The sequence below is a fragment of the Podarcis cretensis genome (genome assembly GCF_951804945.1).
Source record: "Podarcis cretensis genome assembly, chromosome: 1".
Classification (NCBI taxonomy): domain Eukaryota; kingdom Metazoa; phylum Chordata; class Lepidosauria; order Squamata; family Lacertidae; genus Podarcis; species Podarcis cretensis.
Genome location: NC_137170.1, coordinates 127,627,585 through 127,650,573, shown reverse-complemented (window position 1 = coordinate 127,650,573; position 22,989 = coordinate 127,627,585). Strand labels below are relative to the sequence as shown.

The 22,989-nt window shown below is 44.6% G+C and overlaps 1 protein-coding gene across 10 annotated transcripts in view; it reads left to right on the top strand.

Annotated features, from left to right (window-relative positions):
* The window catches only part of ANKRD44 (ankyrin repeat domain 44), a 150,071-nt gene that overhangs the window by 62,278 nt on the left and 64,804 nt on the right, over nucleotides 1–22,989 (top strand). For all 10 annotated transcript variants that reach the window (XM_079976878.1, XM_079976874.1, XM_079976872.1 and 7 more), the window contains exons 3-5: nucleotides 5,354–5,432; nucleotides 17,479–17,549; nucleotides 22,308–22,508. In XM_079976878.1, the coding sequence (XP_079833004.1) occupies nucleotides 5,354–5,432; nucleotides 17,479–17,549; nucleotides 22,308–22,508 (351 nt within the window). The remainder of the gene's footprint in view (nucleotides 1–5,353; nucleotides 5,433–17,478; nucleotides 17,550–22,307; nucleotides 22,509–22,989) is intronic.

Below are 22,989 nucleotides of genomic sequence, written 5' to 3'. Positions count from 1 at the left end.
GGGTGGGGTGGGGTGGGGGTCGTGTTGTCTGGGCAGGCCAGGGCCTCCATACACACTGCCCAGGCTTGCGCACTTTGAAAGGTCAGTGCAGCAAAGGCAGACTCCATTGTCTCTTGAGACAGACAGATGCCAAAGACAAGCTATGACAATTCTTCCTTCCCTGCTTTTTTTCAGTGGAGAGATTTATGTAGGAGTGGCTTGCCTAAGGAATAATCCCAAGTGGTATGAAATTCTCCCACTGGTGTTGGCCAGAGAGAGAGACTTAGTTGTTGTACTTAATCAGCAGCTGAAAAATGCAATTCTCTAATTATCATGATTTTCAAATTCCAAGTCTAGCAACAGCCCTGTTGGAAAGTGTGAGTGGAAGATGAGATGATCATTTTCATCCATTTTCATGTGTCTGGGTTTGACTGTCACCTGTGATCTGTTTTTACTGGCTTTCTGCTTTCCTCTCTGTGAGGAATTTGCTGCAGTTTTCCTGATAGTCCAGTATAGCAGGGTTGGGGAATTTTTCTCCTGGATCAACTTAGACAGGTGAGTGGGACGATCCAGTTGTTTAAATTCCACGGTGAGGTTCCCAAGTTCCTGGCAGCCAGGCCACCACAGAATAAAACTTTGTCATTTCAAGCCATGTGAGAAAAGGCTGCTGTTCCTTTAACCGATGAAGAACTGTTGTACGGTTTAAAACTACAATATAATTGTGGTGTGTCGTTTTTGTTCTTTAGAGTGGTCATTGTCGTGTTTGCTGCTTAATGTGCATGACTGCCCTGGGGAAATTGGAACAGAATTCTTTGTTTTCCTCCCTAATCTGCTTGCATGGGTTAAAAATATTACCGTATGTGGACATAAAACAGGCTTCTCCTTCGGCAACATACTTGTTGGGGTTTGGAAAACCACTTGTTTCGTTCATGCAGTTAAGACGGCTCCATTTTTCTTACTGAACATGAGGAGAAATGAGATGCTGGTTTTTCGTTTATGGCATTGTTGATTTCTTATCTGTCCACTCGTCGTTGTAAACACACTGTTCCTGCATGTGGCTTCACTGGCCCACTGCCCACAGCTACAAGGAAGTTTTGAATTCCTGTTATCGAGTTTTGTAGAGCATTATTGTCTTGTGCCCAACCTAAATAATGTGGATAGTTCAGGGAGCCAGCTAAGTAGACTCCCTGACTTTATGAAGGCTGCCAGCTAGCCTAATTAAACCACATCTCGTCCTATATCTTAAGGAACCAATGCTTCATGGCTAGATTAACCTTCTTTATCAGTATCACAGACCCAATTTTCTGATCTGTTGTTTTCCCAGTCTGACTTAGACAGCATGTGCACCATAGCTTTAAAACAAATTATTTCCCTCAAAGAATTCTGGCCCTTTAAATCTCCCCCTCACAGAGTTACAATTCTCAGCAGCCCTTTATATCAAACTGCAGTGCCCTGAATTTCTGGGGAGAAATGTGCTTTAAAGGTGCAAAGTCTATGCAAGTTCAAAAAAAAATTTGTGTTTCTGAGAGAACACAAATTAGGTATTTTGTGTGCATGTAGTGGCTGCTCATTCAATTTCTTTAATGTGTCAAACTGGCAGTGCCCCTCTTTGACATGCATAACAATGTATGAAAGGTGCTGAGTTTGAGTCATTTTGATGGAAGCCAACCACCAAAACGCAATACATGTTTTGGAGCATTCTTGTGATTAGTTCCCAACTCGTCATCACAAAATGATTTTTGTTGTTGACTGTGCCCTGAAAATTGCCACCTTGATATAGTTTTGTGGATTGTGCCAGCTTTAGGTTTATTTTCCCCAGCCATGACTGTAAAAATTAAAATAATGAAGTAGCCATTTAGCTAGTAACCTTAGAGTTTCTCGTTCTACAGCTGATTTTAAAAACGACACCGAGAAATCTCCATTTTGGAAATTTTCTTGGTTTGTTGACACCTTGCTTGAAACAATGGCAGGACTGATCGTCTTTACACATATTACTGTTCTAATTAAACAATTAGACAGTTAGGCGCAGGGATAATCAAAGACTTGCCTACCTTTCAGAAGAAGAAAGTATACAAATGCTGTTTTTCATGAACTGCTTTTCACTACTGTTTATTGTCAGCAAGAAAAATAGTCATTGTGATGCATCAGTCTTGAGACAGAACAATGAAAAAGTTCAGCAAGGCCAAGAGATAAATTAATCCTGCCTCTTCCTTCAACAACTATATATTTAGCCTTGTTTAATGGTATCTATTGTCTTGGACAGGCCTTTTTTGTTCTTTTTTTAAAGGACTGTATACTTGAAACATGGCTCTACTTACACTAACAACATGTGCAGTCCTTCCTTCTTCTGTTGTTTTAGACCTTTTTGTGTGTGTGGGGGGGTGGTCATTTATCTGGTGGAATCACCTTCTTATGTTGGAAGGAAAAGGTTTGCACTATTTTGGAGATTGTGAGATATTCTAGAGAAGGGGAAAGCAGCTTCCCAGCTGCCAGACTTAACTTTTTTGGGTTCTGGTGGCTACTGAATGTCTGAAGTTTTGCAACCCTCACAATAAATGTGCATGCACAGAACTGAGTTTATGGAACGAACCATTGACTGCTTGGCCCTCGTACCTACGGGACTGCCTCTCCTGGTATGCCCCACAGAGGACCTTAAGGTCCATAAATAGCAACACTCTAGAGGCCCTAAAGAAGTTAGATTAGCCTCAACCAGAGCCAGGGCCTTTTCAACACTGGCTCCAGCCTGGTAGAACGCTCTGTCTTATGAGACCAGGGCCCTGCAGGATCTGATTTTTTTCCGCAGGGCCTGTAAGACAGAGTTGTTCCACCTGGCCTTTGGCTTGGAGTCAGTTTGATTCCCTCCCCCTCTTTCTTTTTCTTTTCTCCTCCTGTGATGAGGCTGCATTTTAATTGTTTTAATGTTGTATTTTAATCTTGTTTTTAAGTTGTATTCATTCAACTCATTTTTATTATTGGTTGTTGGCTGCCCTGATTCCGGCCTTGGCTGGGGAGGGCGGGGTATAAATAAAAATTATTATTATTATTATTATTATTATTATTATTATTATTATTATTAGATTGGACTTTGGGCTGATCCAGCAGGATCTTACTTGTTGGTTGTCCTTTATAATTTTTGCATGAGATTAATAGTGAGAGCAAGACAGTGTGGCAAACCTAGACATCAACATCTCTGCTGCTTGTTGTAGCCACCAACTGCTTTCAGGAGAGCCTTTCTCCTTTCACAGCAGGGTTAGCATCAGGTGTGGGTATTGCTGGGCACCAGCTAAGGCCCACACCTCAGCAGGGAACCCACTGCCAACCCTTCGGGGCCCCTGGCTCTGTCGTTCCTTCTCCATACTGTTGCTGCCTGCACACCTGTCTCCTCCAAGTGAGTTCGCAATAGAAGGAACAAGAAGAAGGAGCAGCAACTTCCACTCATTTTGCCCTCTCCCGAAGCTCCCAAACAGAAGAGGGCAAGCAAATGAGCAGCAGGGACAACAGCAAGGAGGAGCTGGGCTCACTTAGGGAGGTATCCGTTTGAGGACATTTTGTCCATCTTGCCTCCCAAAACCCTGGAGCTAATACCATTGTCACAAAGGCACCATGCTGTAGAACCTTGCCTAAATCAACAGCAACAAAGGTTTATCCAGAAATCATGTCTACTTGCTCAGTGCTTCATAAGCGGTTATTTTTCTTCTGCTTGCTGCCTTTTCCTTCATAATTACCATTCTGCTATCATAATTATCATTATGTTTAGGTGGAATACAGGTGGAGAGTAAGATGCAGATAATTGCAGAAACCTTTTGGCAAACGCTTGAAATTTAGTTTTTTTTTTTTTTCAAATAATATTTATTAAAGTTTCAACCATTACAGAAAGAAAAAGTAAACATACCACATTAAACATTAAACAAAAACAAAACAACACATCTCAATATATATAAAAAAGGGGGGGGGAACAGAGAAATAAAGCCCATTAAACAAAAGAAAAAACACAAAGAAAAATACATCAGATCTCCTCATTACTATTCTTTCATTAACTTAATTCCTTGACCTCCTCACACCTCCCTTTTTTGTATTCTAGGTCGATTATCTATTTCAGCAAATCCTTTCCCTCTTTTAAAATTTCTGTCCTGTAAATTGTCTTAATATAATGTAGCTTTACTTTTCCTCCTTTCACCAATTAACAGTCAGTTATTCCCAAATCCTTTATATCATTCCTGCTAAAATCATATAATATTATTCCAACATCCTTCTAGCAAATATTAATTTTACAATGTTTCTGTAAATAGTCTTTAATTTTCCTTCGCAAACGCTTGAAATTTTGTGCTCCAGCTAATGCAGATCATTGCTACTTAAAAAATGAGACCCAGCGTGGATGAATGCTAGGTACATGGATATGGAAGCGAAGTCTCCGTTACTCATAGGGAAATTCAGTATTCATGATAAATTTAAATATCACTGTTGTATTTCCCACACATCTTACTCTCATTTCCTTCAGTTTAGATCCCACTTTCATAATCAAAGTGGTCAGAAGTGAACCAGTCTGGTGTGACCAATCAAAAGTTGGTCAGGGGGCAACCTGAATTACAAAATGTAAAAAGCCTATAAAAAAATGCTGCCCCACACCCGTTGGATCTCTGACTTCTACAGTTTTAAGTCATAAAGTGAAAAGGCTGTATTGTGAGCAAAATATTGCTAACAAATCTGTTCTCCCATCTGCAAAAGTGCAAGAGGCCCAAAAAGAGCAGGTCTGGATTTGATATCAGCCAAAGTTAATGTGAAGGGAAAATGAGGTGAAAAAAAACATATAAACAAATGCATTATATTAGGAAAATTGCATTGCAAACACTTGTGTATTAAGCAAAATTGCATACAAAAATGTGTATGGTAGGAGAAATGAATTTTCATGAGGCCTTAGAAAAAATGCCAACTGGTGTGGAAACGTTCATGAGGTTGGAAAATGAGAAACTGAAACCCAAATTGACAAATTTGCCCATCTCTACAAAAGACCCAACGCTGTCCCAAGAATGCTGCCATATTCACACTGTGTGGAGGATCGAAGGAGTTCAGAAGTGGCATGATAGAAATATCTGTTTTGTGTGCCTAACATAAAGACCCCTACCCCCTCAAGTCCCAGAGCCAACTCTGTAGGCGGCAGCAATTGCCCCATCTTCACACTTGGGGCACCCTGACTGGAAGCAGTAGAGGGTGAAGCAAAACGAAATTTGAAGACCATCTGCTGGCAATCCCTAAATCTTGAACTGCATTGAGGGAGCTTCCCAGGAGTGGCTGCAGTCCACAGACCTGCTACAACGGCAGCCTGTAGGCCTTTGGTTAGTAATTCTGGGATGACCATGTCTCTTTTGCTTTTTAGGACACAGAGAAGAGGACCCCTCTTCACGTTGCTGCTTTCCTGGGGGATGCAGAGATAATTGAGCTTCTAATCTTGTCAGGTACGTAGTTCCTGTGTCACCATTAGGAAAGTAAAATGGCCATCGGTGCGTGTAGATGTTGGCTGTATATCACAAACAGCTCATTCAGATCTGAGTTTTCTGTGTGCATGCTCCGCACCTTGTCCCATCAGCTGTGATAGTCCCATAAGTCATAATATTCATTGCCCTCCTCCTGGTCACTGTCCACACAAGTAGGTGGAGCTTGATATTCAGGCTGAGTTTCTTTTGTTCCTCTCCTCAGTCATTTCGAGAGCCAGTGTGGTGTAGTGGTTAAGAGCGGTAGATTCGTAATCTGGGGAACCGGGTTCGCTTCCCCGCTACTCCACAGGCAGCTGCTGGGTGACCTTGGGCTAGTCACACTTCTCTGAAGTCTCTCAGCCCCACTCACCTCACAGAGTGTTGGTTGTGGGGGAGGAAGGGAAAGGAGAATGTTAGCCGCTTTGAGACTCCTTTGGGTAGTGATAAAGCGGGATATCAAATCCAAACTCTTTCTGGCGAGAGGCAGAGGCCAGAGGGCCCAGCAGGCTGGGAAATTATCCCTACTCTGGGCATGCGAGGCAAAACGCCACCATTGGCCAGTTGGTCCCACGCCCCGGGGAACACTCTTTCCTGCTGCCATTGGCCAATTTGGTGGCAGGAGGACAATCCGGCCTGCAATAGTCCAGTTCACAGAGGAGGCCTGGGGGCCTGCCCGCAAAGTCACCCACCCAAGAAGGGGCAAACAGACTTCTCCCCTTCTCTTCACTACCCTTTCCCGAATTTTGGTGTTCCTCTGCCTGTGTACATGCATCTTTTTTAAAGAGAAAATTCATTTTTAAAACAATTTTTAAAAAGAACATTCCCAGGGAAGTACACAAGACCTCAAGAGCAAATGTTACCAGCCTTGAGTAACCTGCTCCCTCAATGGACAAAACTGAGGTTTGTGTTTTTCAGGGGGTAGAATGGAGGCAATCTCCATTCCTATGATTCTGTTTTTTAAAAGGGAGGGAAGCCTTTTGGAACTGTGATATTGACCTGACCATGGCTTGCACCAGAGGTAAGACCTCTATATTTACAAAATAAATAAATCTCGATGTATACACCGTGATGACAGTCTTCAAGATCACATGTGTTGAGATCTTGCTTCTTCAAACTGGGTTGTTGATCTTTGGACGTGCCTTCAATATGCAGCAGTCGGTAGAAATATGCATGAAATACTGCAAAATTAATGAATGCTAGGAAAATGTTGGAATGAAGTTAGTAGAAATGTTATAAGGAATTAAGGATAAATAGATTAAATAGATTAAAGGGAAAATAAGGTTAGAATGTGTTAAGATAATTATAGGATTAAAAATAGAGGAAGATGGAAAGGAATTTCTGAAAAAATTAATAGAAGTGGAATACAAAAAGGGAGGTGTGAGGAGGTCACGGAAATAAGTGAATGAAAGATAAGATATTGAAATTATTTGATGTGTTTTAAATTGTGTTTGTTTTGTTTTGTTAGTTTAATGTTAGTGTTTTGTTAGTGTAGTGTAGTTTGTTTTTTTTTGGTATTGTATTGTATGGTTTTTCTTTTTTGTAGTGTTTAAATTGTTGGAAAAGGTAATAAATATTATTTAAATATTATTTAAAAGAAAGAAAGAAAGAAATATGCATGCTTGTATTGTTTGGGATTTGTTACCTTGCTCAAGGTGATTTTCTGAATGATGTGGATACATTTTGGATAGCGATGGGGTGATAGTTGGCCGCCATACCCTCCCAACATTCCTCAGATGAAAATGACCCTACTTCACCTGAGGAACGTTGGCAGGGTATGGATCACACATCTCAAAAAGGAAAGTGAACTGCAGTACAGCTCTATCTGTGCCACCAATATTCCCCTTCATCTGTGACCCAGAGTGCAGACTGCATACAGTACAGCTTTGATGGACCTGGTGGAAACATTGTTTGTATAGGTTGTTGGAAAACTCAGAGTTGGTGCAAAGTCTTTGTTCTGAGCAGTGGTACAAGTAATGTTGGACTTTGAAGTTACTGTTCCTATGTACCACCTCTTTAGGTGGTAATGTGTGTTACCTCAGTTACTGCAAAATGTGGTAAGTCTGGAGGCCCTCCTCCTCATTCTGCTGAGTCGGCCCTTTCCTCCTTCTCTCTTTGCTTGTTACCTACGGAGGCCTTGTCCTGCTTGGGCTACACAATCTTTATTTGAGATCCTTTAGTTCGGGGTGAGAATCCTCAAGCCCTCAGGCCTAATGAGGCCTGCCAAGCCTTCTGAATTGGCTTTTGAATTATGGTGCTGGAGAAGACTCTTGAGAGTCCCATGGACTGCAAGAAGATCAAACCTCTCCATTCTGAAGGAAATCAGCCCTGAGTTCTCACTGGAAGGACAGATTGTGAAGCTGAGACTCTAATACTTTGGCCACCTCATGAGAAGAGAAGACTCCCTGGAAAAGACCCTGATGCTGGGAAAGATGGAGGGCACAAGGAGAAGGGAACGACAGAGGACGAGATGGTTGGACAGTGTTCTCAAAGCTACCAGCATGAGTTTGACTAAACTGCAGGAGGCAGTGGAAGACAGAAGTGCCTGGCGTGCTCTGGTCCATGGGGTCACGAAGAGTTGGACACAATGAAATGACTAAACAACAACAAAGTGTTTTGGCCAAGCCACACCAACTTGTAGTGCTCCTAATGCCACCAAGCATCCCTGGGCACAGGCCGTAGAGTCCAGTTCAGCAAGGCAACTTTTAACTTCAGACCCTTTGAAGCCTTGGTGGTAATTTGAAACACTGGTGGTAACGCTACATCTGACATGGGGTCTTCTTTCATATGGACATGATGCATGTATTAGCATGGAATTGTTTGTCTCACACAGTTTGTGCCACCATGGCTTGGATTTGAAGATGTGGATGACCACATCTATGCCTTGGAGACAGTGAAGCTGGCAGCTGTTGTACCAGTACAAACTATGGGGATCAGATATGCAATGCAGAAATACAACACAAGGGCCATGTTTTCTTTACCGAAGGTGTTAGAAACAATTATTTCCCCTCCCTGTCAAATCCTTTGCACAGAAATCAAGGACATGTGAGAAAGCCTTTTGACAATTAGTGCTGGTCTTAAACATATGCTATTAGACTTCATAAAACATGTTTAAATGTGTAGTGTCTTTGGCAATGTACAACATTTCCTGTTTCTTGAAAGCTTTAATTTTTAAACAGCATTTTTCATGATACAATTACAGTGGGATTATCTGCAAAGCTTAAAGACAATCTCTATCTGCTTTATAAAAAAAATATATTCCAGCTGTTGCTACTTCATCAATGAGCCTAGCTGCAAAAATGGACTGGAAGGGCATGAAGTGATAGAAACATAAATTTTGAGAAACGTTAGAATAGAATACAGCAACTATGAAATTGGTGGCGCACCCAGGACGTGTTGTGTTCTTTAAAGGATTTCGACACACACATAGGCAAATGTATGTGTCGTCGTCTGTTATTCCTAGTAACATAAGATCAAATGCTCAAAATTATAAGCAGAAGACTGATCTTGAATGTCAGAGAGTCACACACCTACATTATAGTTATTGTTTAAATTACGGCAATATTCGAAAACAGAAACATCTCATAAGACACATGTCAGATCCTACCAATACAAACACCCGCAAAAGTCTGGAAGCAAATAAATGACATCTGTTAAATAATAACCAAATATAATAATTTACCGAAACTTGTAAAATATGCAGGCAAATCAGAGTAGACTTCTGAAAAACTATTATTAGTTGTAACTTTTATTTGCTTGCCTCTTGCCGGCCAGGGAGGAGGGAGGCTCCAACTGTGTTGCTTGGCTGTGTTGCTCACCCAATAAGAAATCTAAGAACGACTGGGGGGTGGAGCTTGCATGCCTTGTGTGTGGCTAGTTAATGCAAGCTAGGGGTTTTTTGAATGCTGGACGCCATTTTGTTGCACATGCTGCTGCAAACTTTGCAGTGCAAAGCCAGGCGGGGGAGCCATCTTAAGTTGAGGCTGCATAGGCCTTGTGGTGCATGTGATTCAGATTCTATTCAGTTGAACCTCTGGTTACAAAGTTGGTTGGACAGTGTTCTCAAAGCTACCAGCATGAGTTTGACCAGACTGCAGGAGGAGAGGAAGACTGGAGTGCCTGGAACAGGTGAGGCTGCAGGTCCCTTATTTTGGCTGCTGGTCCCTTATTTTCAAGGCCGCTGTTCCCTTATTTTCAAATCTGTAAGTTGACAGCTATGCATATAGACAGGACTTAAAAACCCACAAACCCCTCTCTTCCTGCCCTACTTCATCATTTCACTCCAACTAGGCCATAGAAGACCCTCAGACAGCATGAACTCACATCGCCACAGTGACTTCATTTTCACAGTGCCATTTCAACACAACTGGCCGCAGGTCTTCTACTTTACCCCTGAATAATTTCTCTTTTAATGGAAACCTAGAGGCCCATTCCTGACATGTTTCAGTGCACAGGACATATGCTTTATTCATTAGATGCTATGTTTATTTGTACTGCCACCAGTTCATGTGCCACAAGTCTAACTATGAGCATATTTCACAGAATGTCTCTCCTGAGCCTTGTAGGAAATTCAATGGGCTGATTCTTTTTGCAGCGCCTAGCCCCGCCGACAATATCGCTGCTGGTTGTAAATCTTTCTTGCGCTCCCTTTAAATTAAAAAACAAAAGATGCAGAGAGTTATGCCGCCTGCTGTTCAGACTTGCCACATTCATCCAATTCCAACCTTTCTGAAGCATCGTTGAAAACGTAGGCCTAAAAAGAAAGAAATTTGGCTTTGCTTCTCATCTAACAGGTTGCTGCAGCAAATAAATTCAAAAGTCATATAACCTTGGTGGTATTCCAGAGGGGCATGAGCAGCAATGTGCTGTGTGAGAAATAATACTTCAGAGGTTTTTTTAAAAAACAGCAGCTAGGAAACACACAGAGAATATATAGCATCAGTCCCAGCGCTATTTTGCACAAGGCCTCATAAAACATGATTGTGTCAAATTTCTTGCTCACAAAGGAGCTGAATCATTCAGGCCCGAATTCCACACAGTGCTCTGCACACCAATAATAATAATAATAATAATAATAATAATAATAACAACAACAACAACAACAACAACAACAACAACAACAATAATAACTATTATTATTATTATTATTATTATTATTATTATTATTATTATTTATGTATACCTCACCCATCTGGCTGGGTTTCCCCAGCCACTCTTGCCAAAGTTGCTGGTAAAAAAAATTGATCCCCCCCTCCGAATTATGTTTGAAATAATCTTTATTACGTTTCTAATCCTTATGCTTTCAAAAACATGCCTAAATAAAGAAACGAAGGCATCTTACTTAATTATCTAAGATACTGGGCAAATATAATCCCCACATATTGAAAGTACATGTTATCTATTTTTTGAGATCCACTGCACAACACCCACCACAAACTAGAGGGCGCTAGAGGGTTTTAAGAAGGCTAATTATTTGTGTAGAAGGTGGCATTGCAGCAATGGGCTCCGCCCTCCATAGGATGCATGCAGAGTAGAGGGCATGTATGTAGAGAAAACTCTATTCACATATCTGGGAAACTCTGCAGAAGTCAGGAGTGGCATGTTAATCATGTTTAGTGTTTGAAAAGGGCTCCTTTCCTTCTCCAACAGCCTCCTGGAGGTTAACTTGGTGCAGCAGCTAAAGACCAGTTCATAAGCTGCTTCCTGATGTCAGTTTCCTCTTACGCAAGCAGTGAGCAACATTACAAATGGACACTCGCAGGTTTTGGCTGCAGCAGCTTCTTTGATCAGTGAGCTTCACGGTGGTGCTGAATGAATGCAGTTGCTGTGCCTGACATCCACACGTTCCCCACTCACTTATTACTCTATCCATGCATGTAGACTCCTTGTGTGAAAGGAACATTTTTTTAAAAGCTTAAGGCAGGACTGCAGAATCTGTGTGTCCTTCCAGATGTGGTTGGAGTCCTGTTCTCATCAGCCCTAGCCAGCCTGACCAGTATTCAAGGACGATAGGGAGTTGTAGTTCAGCAATTTCTGGAGGGCATCGTATTGGATGCCCTGAATTGGAGTGTAGGATTGTGGAAACCCAAGTTCAGCTTCTTACTCAGCCATGGAGATCTGCAGATAACCTTGGGCCCGTCAACTACCACCAGCCCCTGCCATCATGGCCAATGGTCAGGGATGTTGGAAGTTGTAGTCCAGCTGGAGCAGTGGGTTAAACCACAGAGCCCTAGGATTTCCTGATCAGAAGGTCGGCGGTTCGAATCTCCATCATGGTGTGAGCTCCCGTTGCTTGGTCCCTACTCCTGCCAACCTAGCAGTTCGAAAGCACATCAAAGTGCAAGTAGATAAATAGGTACCGCTCTGGCGGGAAGGTAAACGGCGTTTCCATGCACTGCTCTGGTTCGCCAGAAGCGGCTTAGTCATGCTGGCCACATGACCCGGAAGCTGTACGTCGGCTCTCTCGGCCAATAAAGCCAGATGAGCGCCACAACCCCAAAGTCGGTCACGACTGGACCTAATGGTCAGGGGTTCCTTTACTTTACATTTGAAGTGCCACAGGATTGCTATCCATCCTGTAGCCCAATACTGACTTCTCCAATGGGTGGTATCAGCAGTTTTCTTCCGGCAGAAGTCTAGACACAATCTGCTACCTGATCTTTTTTATAAAAACAACAACAACACCTAGAGATTCAAAACATTTAACATGGGACTAGTGAGCTACAGCTCTGCTCCAAAGTAATCAAAATTACTTTGCAAAAATCCAGAGGGTGGAGAACAGATTCAACTGCATGCTGCTACTCTACTTGAGTTCAGTCTACCCTGTCCCAAGAGTGGCCTACGTCTTGAGTGAGGGACTAAGTAGCTCAAACTCTTAACTACCTTGAGTGAGGGACTTAATAATAATAATAATAATAATAATAATAATAATAATAATAATAATTTTTTATTTATACCCTGCCCTCCCCAGCCAAGGCCAGGCTCAGGGCGGCTAACAAGCAATAATAAAAACAAGCTGAATGAATACAACTTAAAAACAAGATTAAAATACAATATTAAAATATTAAAATGCAGCCTCATCACAGGAGGAGAAAGGAAAAAGAAAACAGAAAGAGGGGGAGGGAATCAAATTGGCTCCAAGCCAAAGGCCAGGCGGAACAACTCTTGTCTTACAGGCCCTGCGGGAAAGAAATCAGATCCTGCAGGGCCCTGGTCTTGAGACAGAGCGTTCCACCAGGCCGGAGCCAGTGTTGAAAAGGCCCTGGCTCTGGTTGAAGCTAATCTAACTTCCTTAGGGCCCAGGACCACTAGGGTGTTGCTATTTATGGACCTTGAGGCTCTCCGTGGGGCATACCAGGAGAGGCGGTCCCATAGGTACGAGGCTCCTTGGCCGTGAAGGGCTTTAAAGGTCAAAACCAGCACCTTAAATCTGACCCTGTACTCCACCGGGAGCCAGTGGAGCTGGAAAAGCACTGGGTGAATATGCTCCCATGGCAGAAACCCCGTGAGGAGCCTCGCTGCAGCATTCTGCACGCGCTGGAGTTTCTGGGACAGCTTCAAGGGCAGCCCCGCGTAGAGCGAATTACAGTAGTCAGGTGACCGTCACATGGATCACTGTGGCCAGGTCGGGGCGGGAAAGTAGCTTAGTAGCTCAAACTCTTAACTACCATACCAGCTCTCCAGTGAGGATGGCTTTGCTATACTAAGCAGTCTCCCGTGTGTAAACCAATCGTGTAAAGAAGTTATCAAGTTCAACACAAGTTCTGAACGATAGTCATGCAGGTCAGTAGTGCAAACAAAGAGGAATAGTTCTGCTTCCTCTCTTCAAAGCCGTTCATGAACAAACATTGCGAAGTCGGAGAAAAGGCATGGTTTATGACTGCAACTATCCTGTCATGGCTACCTCCTTTCTTCGCATTATTGTGGCAAATCCTGGGCCTGCTCATAACGAAAGCACGCAGAAACAGAAGAGAGGTGCAAGTCTCGAGTGAATTCACAAGGAAACCACTGTGGAATATCAGTTGCCTAGCATGGGCTGAAGTTTCCTGCAAGCCTAGTAAAGAGATTTTATAAATATTAACCTTCAAAACAGTAATGGCCCTATGGAGACATAACCACAGTTAAGTCTTATGTCTAAGGCATGGTTGCCTACAAAGCAGACTCACTTTCAATAATAATACAGTGGTACCTCAGGTTAAGTACTTAATTCGTTCCGGAGGTCCGTTCTTAACCTGAAACTGTTGTTAACCTGAAGCACCACTTTAGCTAATGGGGCCTCCTGCTGCTGCCGCGCCGCTGGAGCATGATTTCTGTTCTCATCCTGAAGCAAAGTTCTTAACCTGAAGCACTATTTCTGGGTTAGCGGAGTCTATAACCTGAAGCGTGTGTAACCTGTAAGCGTGTGTAGTGGTGGAAATATATGAAGATATATTTTGGGTTGTTGTGCCCACATCCTGCTTGAAGACTTCTCAAAGGCTGCTGTAAAAACTGGACCAGATGAGTTTGGGAGCTGATCTAGCAGGACTTTTCTCACGTTCCTATGACTTCTGCTCATAGGAATAAACACATCCAAGCACACCCAGTGATAAATAGATCTTCTGAATTTTAAAACTCTTACTTAAATAGCCTTATTAAATGGGCCACGTTCCTCTGGGGAAATTAAATTAATGAATCTAAGTTTGTCATGTCCATTAACTTCAAAGGAGTCTTGGTAGAACAAGTATTGACTACCACTCATAGGATGTGTCCAATGCTAGCTCTACTCAGAGTAAACCCATGGACAGTAGTGGACATAACGATCTTATACATACATCCTTTTATGTCCATTAATTGCAGTGAGTCTGCTCTGAGTAAGGATAATGTTGGCTCAAGTGATTGGTGAGGCTGCAGATCTTGAGATGAGGGTCAAGGAACCTCTTTGGCTTTTAAAGAAGGTGGTAATGAACTGCAATGCCTCTTTTGTGCTTGACTGAATTTTTCATAGGCTATAATAATTGCTTTACAAATACATGTCGATTGAACGTGCAGATCATTCCTCTCGGTTAGGTAAACGGCACCTTGCAAAACGGGAAGGAAGAGGATGTGGAAGCCAGAATGCGATGAAACAGATAGTGTAGTAGCTTATTTCAGGACTGTGGTCGTTTGACTGTTATAGTTTACCGTATTTTTTGCTCTATAAGACTCACTTTTTCCTTCCTAAAAAGTAAGGGGAAATGTGTGTGTGTCTTATGGAGCGAATGCAAGCTGCGCAGCTATCCCAGAAGCCAGAACAGGAAGAGGGATCGCTGCTTTTGTTGCGCAACAATCCCTCTTGCTGTTCTGGCTTCTGAGATTCAGAATATTTTTTTTTCTTGTTTTCCTCCTCCAAAAACTTGTGGTCTGGTGCGTCTGATAGAGCGAAAAATATGGTAATCTGTTTTCTTTTTTGGCAATAGAACTGCAGCAACCAACGTTAAACTTATTATTGTTGTTTTTTTGAAGGGCCTACCAAATGATAAGTGAACAAATGTCACAACCACCTTATAAGGCAGTCTTCAAATTCCTCTTCAACGACAACAGCATGCTGTTCAGTTTGAACATAGGGTTTGAGGTGGGGATTATGGTCTAGGTAACTTCTTCCCCCTCCTATTCAGTACTAAACAACAAAAACCACCCTGAATTCACTGTGGTGAAGCCGTATGCTTTATACAGGCAGTAAATAACATTTAGAAACCGTCCTGAGAAGAGTTTTTTAAAAAAATACAATAAAATAAAACCCACAGAATGGTAAGGCTTTTCTTGACAGGTGGGGTAGAGGATAGTATTGCTGGAGGATAAGTGCACTTTTATAAAAATGTTAGATGCAGGAGTGCCAACTTGGCCCCACAGTCGTGGGTGCCATGCGGCGTGCAGGGCCCTGGCACCAAAATTTGTGGGTGCTCGAGCACCCAGGGCCCCAGGGAGTTGGCACCTAGGGTTAAATGTACATATTTACATGGGAGTGGTAGAAGCAGGATGTGTTCAGCCTCTTAAAAGCTTTAGCCTTAAAGCATTCGCTTTATATCCAGCCAACAAAAAGTGGTGTGGGTTGAAATACTTGCCCCTTCTTTGTCTTTTGCACTCTCTGCTGTTGCCCAGTCGCCTGGCCCCAGGTACGGATGGCCACATAATAGGAGCAACTTGGCTAGCTGTGTGAGCATTCAAGCTGCCTACGCCAAGGGCCTTCTCGGTGGCTGCTCCCAGACTTTGGAGCTCCTTCCCTGGAGAAGTTAGACTGGCTCTCCTCCCTTGTTGTCCTTCCATCGGCAGGTGAAGACCTCTTCTTATTGCAGCAGGCTTTTGGGAACTGACTACTTTTATTGAAATGGCTGGTGCTGTGCTCTTTTTATTGTAATCACCTGTATGTTTTTAACAGTTCTTTCACATTTCTATAATTTTTTATTCTATGTTTATTTGGTCTTCAGTTATTGTTTCCACCCCTGTTTTTAGCTGTTCCTGTTTTATCTGTAAGCCGCCTTGGGTCCCTGTCAGGGGGGAAAGGTGGGGTATAAATAAATAAATAAACGACTACTAGGATCATAAGGGACACGGGTGGTGCTGTGGATTAAACCACAGAGCCTAGGACTTGCCAGTCTGAAGGTCGGCGGTTCACATCCCCGCGACGGGGTGAGCTCCCGTTGCTCGGTCCCTGCTCCTGCCAACCTAGCAGTTTGAAAGCACGTCAAAGTGCAAGTAGTTAAATAGGCACCGCTCCGGCGGGAAGGTAAACAGCGTTTCCGTGCGCTGCGCTGCTTCGCTAGAAGCGGCTTAGTCATGCTGGCCACATGACCCGGAAGATGTACGCCGGCTCCCTCAGCCAATAAAGCAAGATGAGCGCCGCAACCCCAGAGTCGGTCACGACTGGACCTAATGGTCAGGGGTCCCTTTACCTTTACTTTTACTAGGATCATAGAATTGTAGAGTTGGAAGGGACCCTGAGGATCATCAAGTCCAACCCCCTGCAAGAATAATGATACAACGCTGGTTTCTGAGCTTCCCATGCAGCTTTCAAAGGGAACAGTTGGTTCTTAGCTGCTCAGTCCTCTTCAGATTGCTTGAAATATGATGAGTGAGCTTTTTGGATGTCTTTGCAATCATTCAACTTGAGTTGGGCCATAGCTGTCAACTTACAGATTTGAAAATAAGGGAACAGCGGCCTTGAAAATAAGGGACCTGCAGCCTCACCTGTTCCAGGCACTCCATCTTCCTGTCCTCCTGCAGTCTGGTCAAACTCATGCTGGTAGCTTCGAGAACACTGTCCAATCAACTTTGTAACCAGAGGTTCAACTGAATAGAATCTGAATCACATGCACCACAAGGCCTATGCAGCCTCAACTTAAGATGGCTCCCCGGCCTGGCTTTGCACTGCAAAGTTTGCAGCAGCACGTGCAACAAAATGGCATCCAGCATTCAAAAAACCCCTCAGCTTGCATTAACTAGCCACACACAAGGCATGCAAGCTCCACCCCCCCAGTTGTTCTTAGACTTCTTATTGGGTGAGCAACACAGCCAAGCAACACAGTTGGAGCCTCCCTGCTCCCTGGCCGGCAGGGAGAGAGGGAGAGGAGCTGCTTCCTTTGAAATTTAAGGGACATCATTTAAGGGACATCCATCAATAAGGGACAGCAGTGGGACATGGCGCTGGAATAAGGGACTGTCCCTTCAAATAAGGGACACTTGACAGCTATGAGCTGGGCCGTTCTTTCCTTCTGTCTTCCCACCACCACACGCATACAAACATGCTCATCTCCAGGAGGAGGCGCTTATATTAGGGATGGCGGAACCAATCTAACTTGTTCGTCTTTTCTGTTGAGCTCTTCCTAGTTGAATTCTCTATAGAGGATCCCCTGAGGGCAAATTAGCTGTGCTATCAACCCTGTCAATGTTAAAAATGAAGCTGCAAAGTCTGGAGCGCAATCCTGCATCGTTCTGCACCCCAACTTACATGTGTGCAATGGAATTATTACCAGTTTTGTTTCAGATGGTCTGAAAGATGTTTCTCTTTCCATTTTAGGGGCACGTGTCAATGCCAAGGACAACATGTGGCTGACCCCTCTGCACCGAGCAGTTGCTTCAAGGAGCGAAGTGAGTGATATATATATAAACCATTGAGCCTCTAGGGCTTGCCGATCAGAAGGTCGGCGGTTCGAATCCCCGCAACAGGGTGAGCTCCTGTTGCTCTGTCCCAGGTCCTGCCATCGTAGCAGTTCGAAAGCACACCAGCGCAAGTAGATAAATAGGTACCACTGTGGCGGGAAAGTAAACACCGTTTTCATGCGCTCTGGTTTCTGTCACGGTGTTCCATTGCGCCAGAAGTGGCTTAGTCATGCTGGCCACATGACCCGGAAACCTGTCTGTGGACAAACGCTGTCTCCCTTGGCCTGAAAGCGAGATGAGTGCTGCAACCCCATAGTCACCTTTGACTGGACTTAACTGTCCAGGCATCCTTTACCTTTTAGCTTTATATATCCAAGATATTGTGAAGTGTTGGTTTCATGTATTTCGTTGACAAAGTAAACCTCAGCTGGTTCAGTAGCAGAAGCGGGGATATATTTGCCTGCTTCCACCTGGTTGGTTAATTACCGTATTTTTCGTCCCATAGGACGCTCCGTCCCATAGGACGCACCTAGTTCCCTTTATTCCCCCCCCCCAAACCAGGTCGGGGAAACCGAACCAGGTCGAGGAACAGCGGGATGGCGGCGCTGCGCCTCCCTGCTGTCCCCCGAGCTTGTGGGGGTGGCCGATGTCTGCCCGGCGCGCAGGGCGCTCTGCTTAAGCGCGCCCTGCCCGCCGGGCGGCAGGCTGCTATCCGCAGTGTGGGGAGCCCTGCGGGGAACTCCTGCAGGTCTCCCCACGCTGCGGATGTCTGCCCAGCGGATGTCTGCCCGGTGCGAGGGGTGCTCTGCTTCAGGGCGCTTTTCGCGCCGGGTGGCAGGCTGCTATCCGCAGTGTGGGGAGCCCTGCGGGGAACTCCTGCAGGGCTCCCCACGCTGCGGATGTGTTCCCGAAGCGCCGGGTGCTCTGCTTTCAGTGTGCCTGGCGCTCCGGGAAGCAGGCTGCTATCCGCAGCCTAGACAGCCCTGCGGGAGTTCCCGCAGGGCTGCCTAGGCTGCGGATGTCTTCCTGAAGCCTGGAGAGCGAGAGGGGTCGGTGCACACCAACCCCTCTCGCTCTCCAAGCTTCAGCGAAAGCCTGCATTCGCCCCATAGGACGCACCCAGATTTCCCCTTCATTTTTGGAGGGGGAAAAGTGCGTCCTATAGGGCGAAATATATGGTAATTAGCTGTAATCAAGGCCTCAGGCCACGAGGCTATAGCTAAAATTTCAGCTGGAACATTTAAGAAAGATATACCTTTGCGATGCTCGCTGGTCACCCATTACTTACCTTGTATTATCTTTTTCCTGTCCACTGCCACTAAGGCGCACAGTCAAAAGCTGCAGGAAGGAAAAGTGTAGGTTTTGCTGAAAGCAAATTTTATTTTTAACTGAAACAGAAATAGTTAGCCACTGCCTTCCAACATCCCAGCAGAGGACCTTCGTTAATGTGACACTTGATTTGTAGCGTAGCAGGAAGCAGAACACGGAAGATAATAAGACGCTGGAATAACCTTGACATAAATGGGACATTCCCTAGAGATTTGCTGGCTTAGGCTGCAGCCCTGTGCACAGTTAGGTTGGAGGCACACAGCAGTTTTCCAGACAGAGGGTATGATATAGCTGTTTTCCTACATACACGTTTCATTTGTCCAGAGTTGTCTGTCATCAGGCTGGTTTTAGAAGCACTGGGAAACCTTGCACAGCCTGTTTGAGAAGGATGATACTGAGCTGAGTGTGCACATCCTAAATCAGGTCACCTTCAACTCTGGGCAACCCCACCCCACCCCGATCCCCATCGTGATCTGGCTCCAGCCTTGGACTGCCTTAAATGCTATTGATGTCTAAGGGAGTTAAGTGGTTTAGCTGCATGCAAGACTACTGCCATCAGCATTGCTAGCTTTTAGGAACAATGAGTGCCGCATGCTTTTAACTAGTTTGTTTTTATTACTCTGTATTCTATAACTGATATTTTTTAATGGTGTAAGCCACCGCAAATCCCAGCTTGGAAGAAAGGCAGGATATAAATACAGTAGTAACTCTGGTTACGGACGGGATCTGTTCTGAAGGCCCGGCCATATCCCGAAAAGTCCGTAAACAGAAGTGCCTTTCTGCGCATGCGTGCGTTGCGATAGAACACTTCTGCGCACACACACAGTGCACAGATCGCTTATGCGCATGTGCGCTGTGTGCATATTTCTTGTGTACATGCGCGCTGCACGCAGATTGTGCACATGCACGCACAGCAAAACCCAGAAGTATACACTTCCAGGTTTGCCGTGTTCACAACCCGAAGATTACGTACCCAGAGGGATACATAACCCAAGGTACCACTGTATATTAAATTATTATTTATTTATTTGTACTTTCTGAACCAACGCATGAACCAAAATTATGCTCTCCTTTTAAATTTTTCCTTTCTCTAAATTTTGCAAAATGTGTAAATGTGTACAAAAAAAAGCATATTTAGGGGAAGTGGGCACAAAACGTTTATGTTAGTGAAAACAGCATATGAAAATGTGTTATATTAGGAAAAAATGACCTGAAAAGGGGATATCTTAGGAGCAATACATATACAAATGTGTACAAATTTTCATGTGAACTTAAAAAAAAATATATTCACAAGTGAAGTGGAAATGGAGGAAGCCGAATTTAAGATTGAGAAAAATGAGAGGCTGAGAGAAGAACTGGACAAGATTTGTCCATTCCTAAGAAAAACACAAAACAACCAAGCAGGACAGAATTTTCAATGATTCCATCCTCTCATTCTAAGCTGTCGTTTTTGTGTTTGTGTTTTCATCATCCAAACACTGAGTCGAGGCAATGCGTGCCGGTGAATTGGCTGCTGAGTGTGTCTTCTTTTGAAAAAGTTGCTAGCTGGCTTTTCTCCAGAGATGGATGGAATTGCTTCAGCGACCATTGGAGCACTTGCCAAGCCTGGAGGCACAAATCCTTGGAGCTCATTTCTGAAGTCGAGGACTGTCAGGTCACTCCTGGAGTTTCCCAGCTGCTGGCTTCTGACAAAAGTCCAGTGAAAGAAATCTCTAATGGAATACAAATGCTTGGAAAGAAATGAAAGTTGGGGGGGGGGGTCTACACACATTAATAGCAAAGGTTAAACATCCAGCTATAAAAAGCAAAGAGGTACAGCTATTATCTTTATGACCCAGAATTGCAACCTACTGGGTTTGTTTCGTATGTCAGAGCTGATGATTTCAATTTAATATGACAAGTCTGGCTGACAAGATGGATTTGTAAACCCTTTAATATATATTGATTCTGAAGTGTAACCCTCCCTTTGCTGTGAAACACTAAAATAGTGATGGGGAATGCACATTGTGTGACATAGGTGACAACTCCCTGGGGCCCTGGATGCCCGAACACCCACAAAATTCCCCATGAAGGGGCAGGGCACCCACAAATTTCAGTGCCAGGGCTATGCACGCTGCATGGCACCCACAGCCCGGGGCACCCACAGTTGCTGGGCTAAGTTGGCACTCCAGTTGTGTGCACACTTTAGGCATAGCCTTCTTCCTTTCAGTACATGCATTCATGTTCACTTATCAGTCTCCTTGTGGAGGGCAGTTGGGCGTGCTGTTCTCCCGGTCCATGAGGTCGCACAGCTCCCCAGGCCTGTCCCACCAAACATCCATCAATATTAAGGTGCTTGATGTGTGATGGTGGCACACGACTAGAGGCTGTGTACACATACCGTATTATTCGCTCTGTAAGACGCACTTTCCCCCTTCAAAAATTAAGGGAAAATATGTGTGCATCTTATGGAGCGAATGCAGGCTCCTCGGCTTCAGTGATAGCAACGCGTAGCCTCCGAAGCGCAGAGGGAGAGCTCCCCCTGTGCTCCGGAGGCTTCGCGTTGCTTTCACTGAAGCTGCCTGAAGCCTCCGGAGCGCAGCGGGAGCTCTCCCTCTGCGCTTCGGAGGCTTGCGGATAGCCGCCTGAAGCCTGGAGAGGCGCTGCACAGTTTTCCCTCTCTGCTCAGCGCCCCTTCAGTGAAGCAGGAGGAGAAATGGAAGGGGCTCCGTTTCTCCTGCCGCTTCGCTGAAGGGGCGCTGAGCAGAGAGGGGGAGATTTTTTTTTTCTGTTCTCTCCCTCCTATGGTCCGGTGCATCCTATGGTCCGGTGCGTTTGGAATTACCTTATTTTTTGCTCTATGACTCACCTTTTCCCTCCTAAAAAATAAGGGGAAATATGTGTACGTCTTATGGAGCGAATGCAGGCTGCACAGCTATCCCAGAAGCCAGAACAGCAAGAGGGATTGCTGCTTTCACTGCGCAGCGATCCTCTTGCTATTCTGGCTTCTGAGATTCAGAATATTTTTTTTCTTGTTTTCCTCCTCCAAAAACTAGGTGCGTCTTGTGGTCTGGTGCGTCTTATAGAGCGAAAAATACGGTAACTCAAAATTCAGCTAGGTCCTTTTTCTCAGTTCGGATCGAAGCTGGGTGGTGGTGGAAGGGGGGGACCCCACACATCAAAATGCAACATTTGATGAGAAATGACAGGATAGATACAGAATAGATATGGATTGTGGCTCACATCATGTGGCTTCCCAGCGCATTGGATGCAAAGTGAATGGGTTGTGTGCACAGCCGTTATCTCGAATACCAAAGGGTTTTTTGGGTTTTTTTATAGCGGTGGAATGATGTGGCCACAGTGCAGGAGATTTGAATGTCTGATTTGCATTTATAATAAACGCTTGCTTGTAAGAATTTAACTGTGCTGCCTTTGTAGGAAGCAGTGCAAGTATTGATTAAACATTCGGCTGATGTGAATGCCCGGGACAAGAACTGGCAGACACCCCTGCATGTAGCAGCTGCGAATAAAGCCGTGAAGTGTGCCGAAGTGATCATTCCGCTTCTGAGCGGCGTCAACGTCTCTGACAGAGGGGGTCGGACCGCGTTACACCATGCAGCTCTGAATGGCCATGTCGAAGTGAGTGGGCTTAATATCGTGGGCTGCTATAGCTCGGGGCCTTTTCATGTCAGTGCGTGGGAAGGCAAGCATTCTTCTTAGTTGCTATTCGTGGTACTAGCCCTGAGTTGAGTGCCAGCATTATTTTATCGCTCCCCATGTAATGGATCAGGGGATAACTTTGTTGCAGGGGATAATAATAATAATACAACATCTGCTCTCTTTGGTCATAATTGGCCAATGACAAATTGTGATGAGCTTGATGTGGAAGTTATAGAAACTCTCCATGGAATCTCAAAGGTTCCTCTAGAATGAAGAGGGGAAAGAACCCCTACCTTTCCCACCCCGACCTGGCCACAGTGATCCATGCAACGGTCACTTTCAGGCTTGACTACTGTAATTCGCTCTATGCGGGGCTGCCCTTGAAACTGTCCCAGAAACTCCAGCGGGTGCAGAATGCTGCAGCGAGGCTCCTCACGGGGTCTCTGCCATGGGAGCATAT